The sequence below is a fragment of the Onthophagus taurus genome, chromosome 1, assembly GCF_036711975.1.
Source record: "Onthophagus taurus isolate NC chromosome 1, IU_Otau_3.0, whole genome shotgun sequence".
NCBI lineage: Eukaryota > Metazoa > Arthropoda > Insecta > Coleoptera > Scarabaeidae > Onthophagus > Onthophagus taurus.
This window is the reverse complement of record NC_091966.1, coordinates 12,408,760-12,424,329: the sequence shown is the minus strand read 5'-3', so window position 1 is coordinate 12,424,329 and position 15,570 is coordinate 12,408,760. Positions and strand designations below refer to the sequence as shown.

Below are 15,570 nucleotides of genomic sequence, written 5' to 3'. Positions count from 1 at the left end.
CACAGTGACTGAATAGGAGTTTGTGTCGTTTCCCCTCATTTACACCACTAACAGAGTACCTACGCAGAGTACTTCCATTACTGAAACCTGTCATAATGATATTCGTGTTCTAAAGTATGACTTAATGCCGCGTAAGGAGATCCTAAATAAACGTAGTTTAGATCGCCACAACTTGTTTTTTGGTGTTATAATTCCACAACTATATTCACCACACTATACATTACAACTAAATCTTGATCTGCAAGAATTTAGTTTTTTGCCTCCTGTTACCTTACCACCGCAAGTTGATTTCGTTGCACAACAAGTAGGAGACTTATGTCCATCCTTGTTTCTTACTTACCTATTTAGAATTACACATTCCTTCCCTATATTTTTGTTTGATATCTATAACAATGCAAAGAAGCTCTGTGTAAGACACTCCAGTTAATATAAATAATGAATCTATGAAAATACAAAATTATCTTTATATTGTAACTCTTTGAGGTTACATTTTAAAAATAAACAAATTCCCTAAAATGTTACAGTAAAAATAGTAATGCGATGGCCGGGAATCGAACCCGGATCAACTGCTTGGAAGGCAACTATGCTGACCATTACACCACCATCGCTTACGACTCTCTGTAACAAAGAGAAAGCTCGCTTGGAAGTTTAATACAATTGAGGCTGAAGATAATTGTTCGTTCTCAAAAGATCACATTACTTTAAATTGAGATAATTTATTCATTAATTATCATGTGTCAAAATAACTGAAACGTTTTTTTCAAATTATACGGTTTTAGGCAGTTCATAAATCAGAAGTATTGTGTGCAACGTGAAGGATCCATATCCTCTACCGCATTAAAGGTATCAAAGGTTCACGAAACGACCGGTTTAAATAGGTTATTGTTTAATTTCAATCTCTTATTGCCAATGAAATAATATTATTTATAAGAAAATCAACTTATATTGTGTTTTTCAGATATTTTTGAGATATACAGTCGACTCCGCTTAATTGAGACACCGGTTAACCGGGACAAATTTCAAAGAACGAAATAGAAACTTTAATTTATGCATACTTCGGTTTATAGGGACAGCCGCTTTATTGGGACAAAATGGCTCGGTCCCAATACTTCCCGATGTGTCCCAATTAAGCGGAATCGACTGTATATCCATTTCCTGAGATATTGAAAGTCTATTTAGGATTTTCAAATATTAACTGACTTATAAAGAATGAATTATAAACTGACTTTAAAATGCATCATATTTGCAAAGATTTCTAATAATCCTTCAAAATCTTTAGGTTAATTTTGAAGGGTTTCTGGAATCCTGGAAGGATCTGGAAATATTTCAAACTGTTTCTAGATAATATTCAACTGATTTACCTAGCCTGATGTTTCTTTTTGCAGCACTTGAATTTTAAACATTATTGGAGTATAACATTATTTTTTAGAATACCTAGATCTAGGTATTCTAAAGCGAAAGCTACTCGAGTAGCTTTCGCTGTATTTCTTGAGTATTTCTAGAAATTTTTGACATTTGCTGTGATTATTATTATTGCTGCCGAGCTGAGGGGAGCAGCCCTTTGTCACCGCGACCTATAAGATCTATAGTAACTTAAGCCCTCCAAAAGTTTAGGGCAAATGCAGGTCCTTTATGAACCTCAGTATTGCCCTAAGGTTTTGTTTCTTTATGTCGGTTGGGGTACAATGTAGGGCGTTCTTTTTAGTTCTAGTTAGCCAAAGATGCCTCTTTGGCTAACTTGTCCGCCTTTTCATTGCCCTCAATGTCTTTGTGATCTGGAACCCACCATAGAGTAACATCATTACTCCTAGCGAGTTCTCTCAGGTTACTGGTACACTCTCTGATCAGTGCAGTGTCACACGTGTAGACCTGAATTGCCTTTAGGGCGGCCCGATTGTCCGTGAAAATGTTTATCGATACACCTTTCTGTCCCTTTTCTAGGTTCAAAACGTATTTCGTGTTCCACATTGTTAGCATGTTTGTTGGAAAGCTATTTGCCATTGTCAGACCCTAGAATAGCAGGGTGGGTGTCCCTACTACAGTAAGTACATATGTCTAATATAGTATAAGCTACTTTGTTAACTGGTTTAGATTTGAATGATATAAAACCAAATCACTCGAATCTAAACGTTATTCTAAAGTATTGAAATTACTTTGTCAAACTCCAATTCAATAGCATAGATGAAATATTTGCCAATTAAACAAAAATGGAATTGTTATGAAAAGTAAAAAATTCGGGAAATTAGTAATAAAGCTAACCAGATTATCAATTGTGAAAGAAAACTTATTGCGTTTGATTAAAAGAAATCAAACGTCAAGAATAAATATAGAAAAAATAATACTTGAATGAAGTGATAATTACGGCATTCCGATCTCCATGATGAATAATCAATCCTCTGTGACGGATGCTTGTATTATTGTTGAATTATTTTCTCATTATTTTGAGGTTTTGCACGTTCTGGATCTTTCTCTTCGCAATGCGTAAAAGAAAACGAATTATAATACACCGCAACAATTGAAATGTGATTAAACAAGAGTCAGATATAATAAAAATTCAATTTTTGGTTATTTTGCTGTGTTCAAGTTTAGATACTGCTTACAGAAAACTATACAGAGTTTTATAACATACGGAGCAGACTAAAAAGGTAGGTACTAAGGGCCAAATTGAAGATATTTTCTTAATAATGTTTTGACCATAACTTAATAATCACAAAGATATAGACCATCTATCATTACTTTTAACAAATTACGTATTATCTAAAATAATAAAACTACTGAAACAATAAATTGTCTACATTTACAGCTCCTTCAAAAATAAGGATGACTGATAAATATTTTTATTGTTCTTTACTGAATATCAGCAGTTCTCAAAAATGAACTTTAAATTATTTAAAAAATTAACATGCGATATCTATGTAACTATTAAGTTTTTAACAAAACATTATTAAGCAAATCTTTTCAGTTTGACCCCTAGTATGTACCTACCTTTTTAGTCTGTTCCGTATGTTACAAATCATTCTGTATATTGCCAACACAAAATTAGATACTGCTTTCTGAAAATTATTTCCTGATTGCAGAAGATTAGATATTGCTTACAGAAAAATAATATTGCTAATAGAAGACTAGTTAGATACTGTTAATAGAGGAACTGATGCGTAGTGTTATGCGTACCATTGCTTATGATTTTTTGCGAAAATGTAAACGTTTTAAAAAATTAATTACAAATTAGGTTTAAAGTTTCTAAAATTTAAATATCAAAAAATTTTTGTCAAAAAGCTTTAATAAAATCATTTTAACATTAATACTAAGTACATTTATTTCAATAAGTTAGATAATGATAATTGGATGTTAGATCTTCTTGCTTGTTTAACTTCATAAATAATTCGCCAAATTGCAGTTTTAATTAAATCTTTAGCGTCGTCTGGTAAAAGATCGAGTTCAGCCGCAACAGACAAGAAGAAATAATTATTTTTATTCAAAATGTTTTCTTTTATAAATCTTAAATCCAATGACATACCAGGCAAAATATTATTTACCTCGTTGTGTTTGCAAGATTTATTTGCATCAAGTTCATTTTTACTTATATTATTACTATTAGCTTGATCACAATTATTATCAGATAAACGTAACTGAACAGGAGATGAACGACAAACTTCAGTTAATTTGTTACCATTATTACTAGAAATATTATTGATAGTATTAATGGGAAGTTCAGCTTCACAAAATATCATTGGCTCTTCCTTTGTCAAGATTACCTCTGCTTCAACATTCTTTTCTTTTTCAGGTAGGGCTTTTCGATATTTTGCGCTAAAAAATCTTTTTTTTTCCAATAAAACCACAAATAATTATCAATACTTACACGTAATGCCGTTTGTTTCTTCGTATAGGATTGCTCTTACGGTCATTTAAAGCTTTGAGGTATTCGACTTCATGTTTCGCTTTTAAATGTAAAAACATGCTGGTTGTATTTCGAGTATCAAACGTTTTCGAACAATGTCTGCATTCGCCGTAAACATTATCCTCCGTTGTATTTGTTTTAACCAAATCGAAATACTTCCAGATAGTGCTAGAACGTTGACGCATTTTTAACAATCACGTTATCAATAGTGATCAATAGCTCTTTGTATTTATTTAAAACAATTTGTCGTTTGTATTAATCGTAATACGCGTAAACTACGATCAGCACAACGACAGTACGAAGAACGACGCGTAATACTGACGGTTAACTTTACCCAATCGTATTGGTCGAATTTGAACGAAAGGGACGGAAACAATGTCGGGGAATCAATAAAATTATTTCGAAAAAAATATCGCCGTAAAATCTTTACAAAATGTGGTTTTATTCAAAGAAATAAAAAGTTTATATTCGAAAGATATCATTAAACATTTAAGATTATGCCAATAACATTTAGAAGGATCCAACGTTTAACGTTCACGAAGAATCGACCATTGCGTGCGTCTAACTGGATTTGGGAGACCACTTCTACCTGAAAGAACTCTTTAAAAGTATTAAATAAGGGACACTATGCTTCTCAGAGTTACTAACAATATTAGAATTAGACAATTTTAGTCTAAACCATTTTATGTAAATTGAGATCTTTGTAACGAATTTGCCAAAAACTAAGTTTTAAAAACTTCCGTCGTCATCCAAGCATTTTTGTTTTTTGTTGTAAGTTGTAAGTTCCAGACATATTTGCTCATCCAAGAAAAGTTATGCGCTTTATTGCCGTTTTCATACCAATACTGAAAAAGAGCTCAGTGAGGCGCATTACTAACCAGTTCACTTTGAGTCATTTCCTATGTAATCAAATTTGACGCCACTCACGGCGACCAGACACCAGTCGACTCGCATGTCGTCAAGTGATTTTAGTTTCCAGTTCTAAGTGTTCCAGCAGGATACATGACCAGCAACTTAACTTTTTGCTCGTGGCGGAAGTGGAAAAACGTCCTATTTTATATATTTCTCAATTTTCGGCTACTCAAAAAGAAAACTGAAATAAAAAAGTGATAGATCTGCTGCACGACAGTAATTGTGTGTGGTCTGATGCTGTGGTACACTCTTCACCATGACGTGGTCATCTACTGCAGCAGTTGTATCACTTGGCATGTATGGAAATCTTTTTCGTCTTCTCACAATCAAAGAAATTCTGATACGCACACTACTGGGCAGTTGCTACAAACCATAAAGAATAGGAGACTACTGAGCAAATTTTACTAACTGACCTGGCTACCCTGGGGAGATATTTCTGCGATTGGAGATTGCAGCCGAATGCGACCAAGATGTGCTTCCACCTAAACAACAGGAGAAAAACGACCAACTTAAAATCTACCTTAAAGACAAACTTCTTGGTCACAATAAACATTCAACACCCTAGGTGTCACTCTCGAAAAACGCTAAACGAAGACAACAATAAATCTCAGAATTCAAAATAACATCCTGCAAAAGTGACAGTATTGGACCTGGTCTAACCCGTCGCGGAGTATTGTGCCGGTGTGGATCAATTGTGTGGAGCACAATCGTGTTGATGTCTAACTCAACCAAGCTATGCATACTACATCAAAGACAATCAACTTTTGCTCAGTGCTGGCAGCTCCTTTTCGAAGACATTGTAAATATGGATTTTTCACACATTCATTAATAGCCGTTGGTGTATAACTAGAAGCCGTCTAAAACCATTACTATAATGATTCGTTATTGACACAATACAGTTACCTCCTGAATAAATTGAATTATAAGCAATCGTCACTTTTTAACATTTTGTAGAAATCTCTATACAGGGTGATTCACATAAGAACCGATACAAAGCAGGGACATGTAGAGGACAATAAATTAAGATGATTTAACGCAACTTATCTCTATATTAAGTTGTACCCCTGAGGAGTTATAGGCCTTCAAAGTTGCGTCTTAAATTTTTAAAATATTGAATATCTTCGTAATACATTAAGCTAGAAAAACCAAACTTGGTATACGTTATGAGTGTACCGATGGTATTAATTGGTAGCAAGTTGAGACCTATTGAGGCATTCCAAAGAGTTGATTAAGGGTGATGGTCCCCTAAATTTTGACAGATTTTTTTAACCTTTGGTGAATTTAATGCATTATTACCTCATTTCATGTGGAATTTAATTCTAGAATTTTTCTTACTCTTATTGTTTTTTAAAAAACTTTGTCGTTTTCATAAAAAACTTAAATAACTAAAGACACTTATTTCGTAATTTTACTTAAAATAAGCGAAAATACAGTAGTCGGCTCTGAAATTGTACGTCAAACTTGACAAATAGGTTATAAAGTTATTTGATAACAAGGTTTTATAACTTATTTTTCAAGTTTGACATACAATATCACAGCCGACTACTGTATTTTCGCTTATTTTAAGTAAAATTACGAAATAAGTGTCTTTAGTTATTCAAGTTTTTTATGAAAATGACAAAGATTTTTAAAAAAACAATAAGAGTAAGAAAAGTTTTAGAATTACATTCCACATAAAATGAAGTACTAAATTATTAAATCCGCCAAAAGGTTAAAAAAATATTGGCAATTGTAGCCTCCAGGTTCATCATGGTGAGTATTAATAGGATAAAAAAGAATAAGTCCACGATGATTACGACTGACAGTCGATATGTGCACACGACTCAAGTTTTTCGATTTTTAACGATAAATTCCCTTTTATAACACGCCTTCAGCTTTCACATTTTCTTTTACGCCTGCCTTCAGCATTTCAAAATTTTATTAACCTATCACCCGACGTTGGAGTTTTTAACCTGACATGGTAAACCCACGCCGTTTTCAAAAATTTAACTTTTCTCTTTAATCCAAAATTATATTTTTAATCATCGATCTGTCGTAGTTTTGAAATTTTTCCACATGATCATTTTTTCACGTGTTCATCATTCTTAGTTTTTGACGTCGTACCTGAAGACGCTTTTAGAAAAAGCGAAACATTGTTGTACCGAAATTAGAAAAAAATAATAAATAATCATCGTGGACTTATTCTTTTTTATCCTATTAATTAAAAAAATATGTCAAAATTTATGGTACCATCACCCTTAATCAACCCTTTGAAATGCCTCAATTGAGTTCAATTTGCTACCAATTAATACTCTAGGTACACTCATAACGTATACCAAATTTTTCTAGCTTAATTTATTACGAAGATATTGAACTTTTTAAAAATTTAAGAGCCAACTTTGAAGGCCTATAACTCCTCAGGTGTACAAGTTAGTATAGAGGTAAGTTACTTTAAATCATCTTAATTTATTGTCCTATACATGTCCCTGCTCTGTGTCGGTTCTTATGTGAATCACCCTGTATATAGAACACACTTTTATTATAGTTATAGTACACTTACGAAAATAATAATAACGTTTAAATGATTTTAATTAATAAATATAAATACTTGATGTTTTATTACTTGTAACCCATAACCTTTTATTATCTTTTATCTCTGTTTATGCTTTTATATCGAACGTAGCAATACATTTTTACATATTCTAGTCTTCTGTGTGTTTAACGATTTAAAAACGAAATTTGTAGATTTTTTAAATATGCGGAGGTAAAGACACGTAAAAATATGAAATTGCACGTTTCTTTAAGATTCTTATTTGTTTTATTTTCGTTTAATTTAGATTCATTTTAGTGGGATTTCTCTTAATTGTAAAAGGCCATAACAGTAAGTAAATAATGTAAAAGTATTCCTTCATTAACCTTCATTACTTAACTATTTATAGTTCTTTTTCTTAAATAGTATACGAAGATGATATCTATTGGCGTGAATACAATAAAAGTATTCCCGAAGATGCTGTTCATGTTGGATATGGTTTGTATATTGGTACAAGGGTAATTGATGGTAACTTAATACCCGGCGCAATATATCCTAAAACAGGCAAGTTTATTACTGAACACTTTGGCAAGAAAGAAACAATCGATGGCGTAAAAGTAATGAAATATATTTAACTCTCGTGTAATTATTAAAAATTAATTTTTGATTTTATAATTTAGATAATGTGTTCACAAGAGCCTTCAAGATTTCAATGGGAATACGTAAATTTTCATGGGAATGCACTTCCAGAAAATTTACTAGAAAGATTAGTAGCAGCCGGCTACCAAAACAATAGTTTAAACTGGTACATTGGGAGAGGATTTCACCAAAACGAGTGGAGAATCGGAAAGGTTGATATTTTTAACGTTAAAAGTTTATTAATTTGGAATAACGATGGAACGCTTCATAGACTTTTTAATTTCGAAATTTTAACCGATGTGTAAGTGAAAAACTTTTTAAATAATATATTAAATTACTACAATTTTTATTATATCACTTGTATATTAATTATTTTTATTCTTCTTAACAGCAACAAGATAGTAAATACGATTCAATCGGATGTATCATCGGATTTAAGAGCTATAAAAGAGGAACTTTCAAATAAGAATGGTTACTATTTTTCATCGCTGGCAGAAGAACTTGATGGACTACCTGAAAGATTCAGAGATTTAATTAAAACTGCAATTTGGCGAGTTATTTATAAAGTTAAGCGTTCCAATGTAAATAATATCACTTTATCATTGTCTGATTTAGTTGATTAGATGTTTGTAATTAATAAAAATAAAATACTCTGTAAATAAAACACTAATGATTGGCTACGGGTTATGCTATTAAAGTTTATAAATAACAATTCTTAAATAATATTGGTCATAAAACAGTAAACGTTAAAGACGAGGATTAAGAATGATCTTAATGTTGATTAAGAAATACAAATTTGTTGATAATGTTGGCCATCAACCCAGTAAACAAATTTGCGTTTCAGAAACATTTCTGATACATATTATTGAAACATGAAATGTTTCTTCGACATATTTCTGAAATATAGTTGAAACGTGTCTGAAACTGCTAATGTCTGGCCCTTTTTATGTTTCATTGAAACGTTTCTAATGAAACATTTCTGCAACATACAGCTGACAATTACGGTACATTACTAAAATGTTTCATTAACGGTTTTGAATTATTTCTGAAATGTAATAGTTATTTATTGTGTAAGTGTATTAGACAGCATTTTATTCACGCAAGAATGTTTATGTTTTAATTTTTTTAAGTGAATAAAACACGCATGTAATACAACGTTTTATCCAAAATTTCATCTGATGTTATCAAAAAATGATTTAACATTTCACTCTGACATTGCAATTAACTAAAAACACATTGGGAGGTATTAAATTGGTGCTATTTATTTTCGATTGTTTACCGACTCCATTTGTAACATATTTGTAAAAGTGTGAAAGTTGTCAAGGTAAAGTTGGTGAAAAATGGAAGAACATGATATGACAAATCAAACAATGAAATGTCTATTAATATGTTATTATAAATAATAAATAGGATGTGATTGATTTAAGATTGTATTTTTCATTATTCCACTAGTGGAATAAAGTTACTTTGAATAAAGTTACTTACTTTACTTTGAATAAAGTTACTTACTTTACTTTGAATAAAGTTACTTTATTCCACTAGTGGAATAATGAAAAATACAATCTTAAATCAATCACATCCTATTTATTATTTATATTAACATATTAATAGACATTTCATTGTTTGATTTGTCATATCATGTTCTTCCATTTTTCACCAACTAGATAGTAGATAGTAGTGGAATAAAGTTACTTTGAATAAAGTTACTTTATTCCACTACTATCCGTGCAAAATGTCAAGGCCCCTCACTTTAGACATCTATATCTTCGCAACCGTTCGATAAAAAAATTGCGACAAAGTGTGTTGTAATCACTGAACATTTCTACGTAACATATGCTAATTTGAAAATTTTCGGATCTACGATTTTCTTTTTATCACGAGTTAAATGAAAAAAGTACCCGATTTTTGACAGTACCGGCAACTTTGTCTTCTTTGCGATTTTTTTTCTCGAAAACTATCGTACGAAAAAATTTTAATTTTGAACAGGTGGTAGCCTGATGTGTTCTTAATAAGTGGCATATTTTATTTTTTCGATATTCCATATAGTTTCACGGAAAATCGCGGTTTAGTAAGACGCCGTTATGTCGAAAACGGCTGGGTGGATTTCCTCGCGGATTTGACCAAAATATATCAAATAATGTAGGTTGTCGGATTCCGTTATTACTTTTTCAAAATTAGAGCTCCCTAATTTTTGAAGAGCGATTTAATGAAATTACAAATTAAAGGGAAACAGAAATAAGCTCTGCGGGATGCCGGGGGTTCCGGCGAATCGGAACAGATGGTGTGTCCCAGACAGGACGTCGCGCCTTATTTCTTTATGTAGGTAAGATAAAGGTAAGATAAAAATATGTTCCGATTGGAGGGAACCCTCCTCGAAGATATTCCAGACATGTTTCAGACACATTTGTAGAGAAATGTTTCAAATGAAATGTTTCTGCTACATATTTTAATGATATTTCATAAATATTCCTACTGAAATGTATTTGATACATATCTTTAGATACGTTTCGTAAAAATCGTACCACGTATATGAGACGTAGTTCTACGATCTTTCATTTAATTCATTGTACGTTAAAATTGAAATGTTTCACAGTTGTTTCTTGTTTACTGGGAAAGTAGATCAAGTAACTGGAGAGTGCCTTCATTTGCGAGGTAGGTAACTAAAACTTAATCTTAACTGGATGGTTTTAACTTTCCAACATGCAACATATTCACCAAATCCCTAAGAATCTTTTTAAGTCCGTGCATGAAACTGAACCGTTTATATTATTGAATCTACAAACGTATTTAATAATCTAAGATTCTTGTAACAGTGCAATATTGTTGATATAGTACGTTACTATTCTCAGATACACTTGTCAATTTCGTCATTCTGATGAGATGGGTGATGTAACGGTGAGTTTGATTTTAAGAGCGTGATCTAACACATCTCATATCATCGTGCCTGAATCTTCATCATTAACGTTTTCTGCAATTTGTTCTTCACCTTAACTGTCGCTGTTTTCAAGCTACTTTGAGAAATTGCCAGTTCTGAAGCCTTTTTTTACCCCCAACTTCTTGTATAAATGGTAACCATTTAGTGTAGTTATCCTCAAAAAATGATGAAAAATCTTTATATGTATAATACTTTTATATATCTTTTTATATCTTGCTGTAGTATAGAAAAAAATTCTGCTAAATCCACATCACCCATGTTGCTATTGTAGTCTATTACATATGAAGATTTTTGTACTTCACCTTGTCGTGTTGTTATGTTTTACATAGTAGCATGATGTAACCTAAAAATCATTAGTATGTCCTTCTTATCTTTCCATTTCTGTAAAATAATTTTTTTCCTGTGCATGGCTTTCACCTTTTGTGTATTATATCAAAAAGCGGAACGTTTTTTCGGAATTTCATACTGTCCAACCCGAAACTTACCTCTTTAAAATTTTTTATTTCACCTTCACATTAAGCATTAATTTCGCCTTCTTTTGGAAAGAATTTCTATTTTATTAATTATTATGATATTATTTCTTTTCTGCAGGACTCTCATTCCAAAATTTAACATCAACTCTTGAAAATGGGAGTGTGCAAAATTGTTCATCTAACATGTAAAATAATATGGGATCAATTTGACGGATCTATCCTAGGTATTAGTCAAAAGCAATTACAAACTGTTGCAGAAGTAAACCACAGACTACATGCAGTTGATTCTTACAAGCAGTAGCTGATCCTGATAAAGTATTTATCACAATCGAGATTGGTACCAGATGAAAGTAAAGTAATGGCAGAATATTTTTACCTTCACAACTCTTTAAGCTACTTGAAAATAAGTAATTCAATATACCGCCAGACAGAGAACTTTGAACACGTCACCAATTAAAGACTATTAACAATTAAAATTACAGAGAAATATCTCATGGCATATCCGTTGAAGATTTTTTTGATGAGACAATATCTGTCCAGAAATCGTAACCCTGTCAAACAAACCTTCAATATTCGCTTAATAGCTAAAAAATGCATTAAACGTGCTTTTGGGATACTACGTGCTAAATGGCGTATGTTAATTGAGGATATCGAAGTTATCTCAGAAAAAGCGGCACATATACTGTATATTTCATATAATCTTGTGGGACATCGTAATGTGAGAACCAATAGTGACTTAAAGTAGTGTTAAGAGGTGATACATTATTTTCCAGAAAACCAGCATGAAAGAGAATGGCTCAATGTGAGCGAAATAGATACGAGAATCTTTTGCAAACCATTTTGTAGATTTTTGAACGACAAATAAATATATGTATGTAGCTACTTGTGTATCTAAGTGTTTTTTTACTAACTTATCCAATATATGTGTCAACATGTTTCCATAACTTTCTTGGTATCTCTTTTTTGTTTTGTAATCTGGGTGTTGAACATCATTCATATTACACAACAATTCAAAAATTTTGCTTTTGAACAGATTTTTTGGAAGAACTGCAAATAACCTCACATAACCTTAACATGTTCTTGGATCACTTGCATCTATCGCTAATAATTCAAGTTGTCTTGAATACTGCTCATTGTATTGATTTAACACTTTCATCCCCAAGCAAAAAGTAGACAGGTATACTTCATGCCCATGTTATTTTCATTACTATAAGTTTGGTATACCAAAGAGATACATGGGCATGAGTTACTATATAATTCCCCTAAATGTTTGCACAATTATTAGGCTATTTTCTAATCTCTATGGTTGAAGTTCAAACTATCTGACGTTTTGATTGGGGTTGATTTTAAAAGACTACTTCAACTTCAATAAAACGTTTATAGATTTATTAATATGTTATTAATTGTATAAGATTTATTTTAAGTTTATTCAATTCGTAACTGTTTGGTCAAATTGGATAACGAAATTTCAGAATTAGTTACTTTTGCGCGCTTCACTGTATAAATAATTCTCCAAATCGCCGATTTAACTAAATCTTTTGAAGGTTCTGGTAAAAGATCAATTTCTGCCGCAACCGATAATATGAAATAATTGTTCTTATTTAAAAGTTCTTTAATGGTTTTTAAATCCGATGATACATCTTGCTGGGGATTATTATATACCATGTTATCCGGAGTACTGCGAAACAAAACAAAAAAAAAATGTAATAAGAATCTTTAAAATTAATTAACATCTTTACTTTAAACTCACATATATGTTAAAATTTCGTAGTGGTTAAGTTGACGTACGGTACGGTCGTTATTCCAGGTATAAAAAATTTTCATTGCTGGTGAGTAAACCGTCCCAATTCTCCATTGATTTTCATGGAAAGCTCTTCCAACATAATATGTTCGACTATTGCTATCAAGTTTTACAAATCGTTTTGATAAAATTGGAAGATTTGGTGGAAGATCCGTGCCGTTTATGTATAACCATTTAAATCTTAAGGGATTTTTCGAACATAAAATCTAAAGTAATTATTTTATCATAAATTCGGAATGAATTTGTAATTTAATTATCACTTACTTTCACTTCATCAGTTTTTTCATGCTTTCTGCTTAATACACCTTCAAATTTTCCACTTTCCGGATTTATTGTCCCAGGAATCATATAACCATCCAAAAGACTTATTCCAACATATACACCAAATCCAACATCGACAGCATCTTCGGGAATAACTTTATTGAAGTGACGCCAATAAATATCTCGCTCATATTCTATTAAAAAATATTTTAAACGTATGAAAAGATTTAAATAATATAAAATTATTATTTATCTGTTTAATTTATTTACCATTCTCGCATCGTACAGTTAGCAGGAATACCAAAAGTAATATGAATCTAAATAATGATAAGATTAAAAATGATATAAGTATTTCCAGTAACTTTACCTTAACATTTTTTAACAGTATGAATAATGCTTCTACAAACTAAAATACGTCAGCACACCAAATTAATAATTCTCGAAAGTTTTACAGCAGACGTTTAATAAGAGAGAAACAACGAAGAATTGATATCAAAGGTTATGGGTCATACTTTAAAGACTTAAATTAAATTTATGATAGCGATTATCCTTATATGGTACATAAGAAATATTAAGAAGATAAAATATTGTGTATCTTAATATATTGAAAACATACTATGTAGTGTCACTTGATCAAAATTGATGACAATTCCATCATCAATCTACGATCAGTGGATATAGCAGCCAGTTGTTCATTTTCTGTTAATCCTTTTGGCTTACACTAAGAGTGAAGGAGTTATCACCTGTAGCAGATCCTTACCCTTGTTAAATATATAAAAGGGAAAGATAACGTGACGGCGGATGCGCTTTCACGTTTCGAGATATCCTATAACTAATGAATTGAAAGAAATGGATCAAAAATAGCATGAAAGGATTTGTGCAGTAACAAGAACGCAGACCAGGCAAAACGATACCACAGAATTCATTACGCCACGAAAGGTTTGATCACCCTGGGTTGGTGGAATTAATTATAAACCGAAACATGTCACCAAATTATCTTTAATGACCGAAGCAGAGTTTGAAGAATTTAAGAAAAAATAATCTGAAAAAAATAACGCAGTTATTGACAGACATTTTTTATATATATTATGTAGAAAATTTAGTATTCCGGAATTATTTATAATAAAAAATGAACTGTTAAATGAATTAAAAGAAAACAGGAATATGCTAAAAGAAGGTCCAAGAATTTCAGTTAACAAGAAATGTTGAAGTGTTGATGATTTGGAGACTAGACAGTTAATTTTGAATGATTTTCATATGCTCCCAACCGATAGACGAGCGAGTATCAACTGAATGTTAAACAACATCAAGAAATACTATATCTGGTCAGGATTAAGAAAAGATTTGTTTGTAAAGAAATGTGAAGATTGCCAAATGTATAAGTACTCAAAACCAAATATACAGCCTTTAGCAATAACAACAAAAAATTTATCTAAACTTAGCAGGACGTGTAGAAGAAGGCTACGCAAGCAATCGCTACATTCTAACTTTACAATGCGAACTAAGCAAGTATGTCGAATTTTGCCCGTTGCGAAATTTCCTTATTTCAATAGCGCAAGTGTTCATCCAAAATTACATCAGGGGATCAAGGGAATTCTTGGTAAATGTATTAAAAATCAATAAACTATGTTCAACAGATTATCATCACGAAACGTTAGGTTCACTGAAAAATTTTTATGATAATGTATAATACTTATCTACGTATTCAAGCATCAAAACATCCATTCATGGAGCACTTGAGTGTCATGTTACACTTTACATGAATTAGTGTTTGGAAAAATCGCAAATTTGCCATCGACCATAATTAACAAGGTAGATCTTATTTACAACTTCGAGAATTATCTGTCGGAATTGAAATTTAGATTGAAACAAGCATGTGCTCGAAATAATTTAATACAATCAAAAATTAAAAGATTAAAAATTAAACAGAAATGTTGTAATCTTGTAATAGAAGACTGCTAATATAAGACACGAACAAGGATAAGTATCACGTTCGACGTTACATATAAACCATTAAACGATTCAACAACAGTTTCACTAACTAAATCATCTTTAACCAAAATGCCAATATCCTAGTTTATCACAATATCTCCAATTAATAATTGAGGGCAAATTAGAAGGGGAAGAGGGATGGCAGAAAAA

The 15,570-nt window shown here is 31.5% G+C and overlaps 2 protein-coding genes, 1 long non-coding RNA gene and 1 other non-coding gene across 4 annotated transcripts; 1 reads left to right on the top strand and 3 right to left on the bottom strand.

The window, feature by feature from the left end:
• Nucleotides 1-536: 536 nt before the first annotated feature.
• Nucleotides 537-608, bottom strand: TRNAG-UCC (transfer RNA glycine (anticodon UCC)). Its single transcript has one exon. It is a non-coding gene; the product is annotated as a tRNA-Gly (tRNA).
• Nucleotides 609-3,268: 2,660 nt separating this feature from the next.
• LOC111413821 (uncharacterized) lies at nt 3,269-4,980 on the bottom strand. The gene is made up of 3 exons (XR_011640744.1): nt 4,547-4,980; nt 3,860-4,498; nt 3,269-3,807 (listed from the first exon to the last, which is right to left on the bottom strand). It is a non-coding gene; the product is annotated as an uncharacterized lncRNA (long non-coding RNA).
• Nucleotides 4,981-6,493: 1,513 nt separating this feature from the next.
• On the top strand, nt 6,494-8,634 carry LOC111413819 (uncharacterized). The gene is made up of 5 exons (XM_023044926.2): nt 6,494-7,553; nt 7,627-7,670; nt 7,746-7,936; nt 8,000-8,259; nt 8,350-8,634. The coding sequence occupies exons 1-5, from the start codon at nt 7,546-7,548 to the stop codon at nt 8,579-8,581; spliced, it is 735 nt and encodes a 244-aa protein (XP_022900694.2). The 5' UTR covers nt 6,494-7,545; the 3' UTR covers nt 8,582-8,634.
• A 4,090-nt stretch (nt 8,635-12,724) lies between these two features.
• On the bottom strand, nt 12,725-14,079 carry LOC111413789 (uncharacterized). Its single transcript, XM_023044898.2, has 5 exons — nt 13,796-14,079; nt 13,699-13,745; nt 13,432-13,622; nt 13,117-13,373; nt 12,725-13,044 (listed from the first exon to the last, which is right to left on the bottom strand). The coding sequence occupies exons 1-5, from the start codon at nt 13,801-13,803 to the stop codon at nt 12,792-12,794; spliced, it is 756 nt and encodes a 251-aa protein (XP_022900666.1). The 5' UTR covers nt 13,804-14,079; the 3' UTR covers nt 12,725-12,791.
• Nucleotides 14,080-15,570: the final 1,491 nt, after the last annotated feature.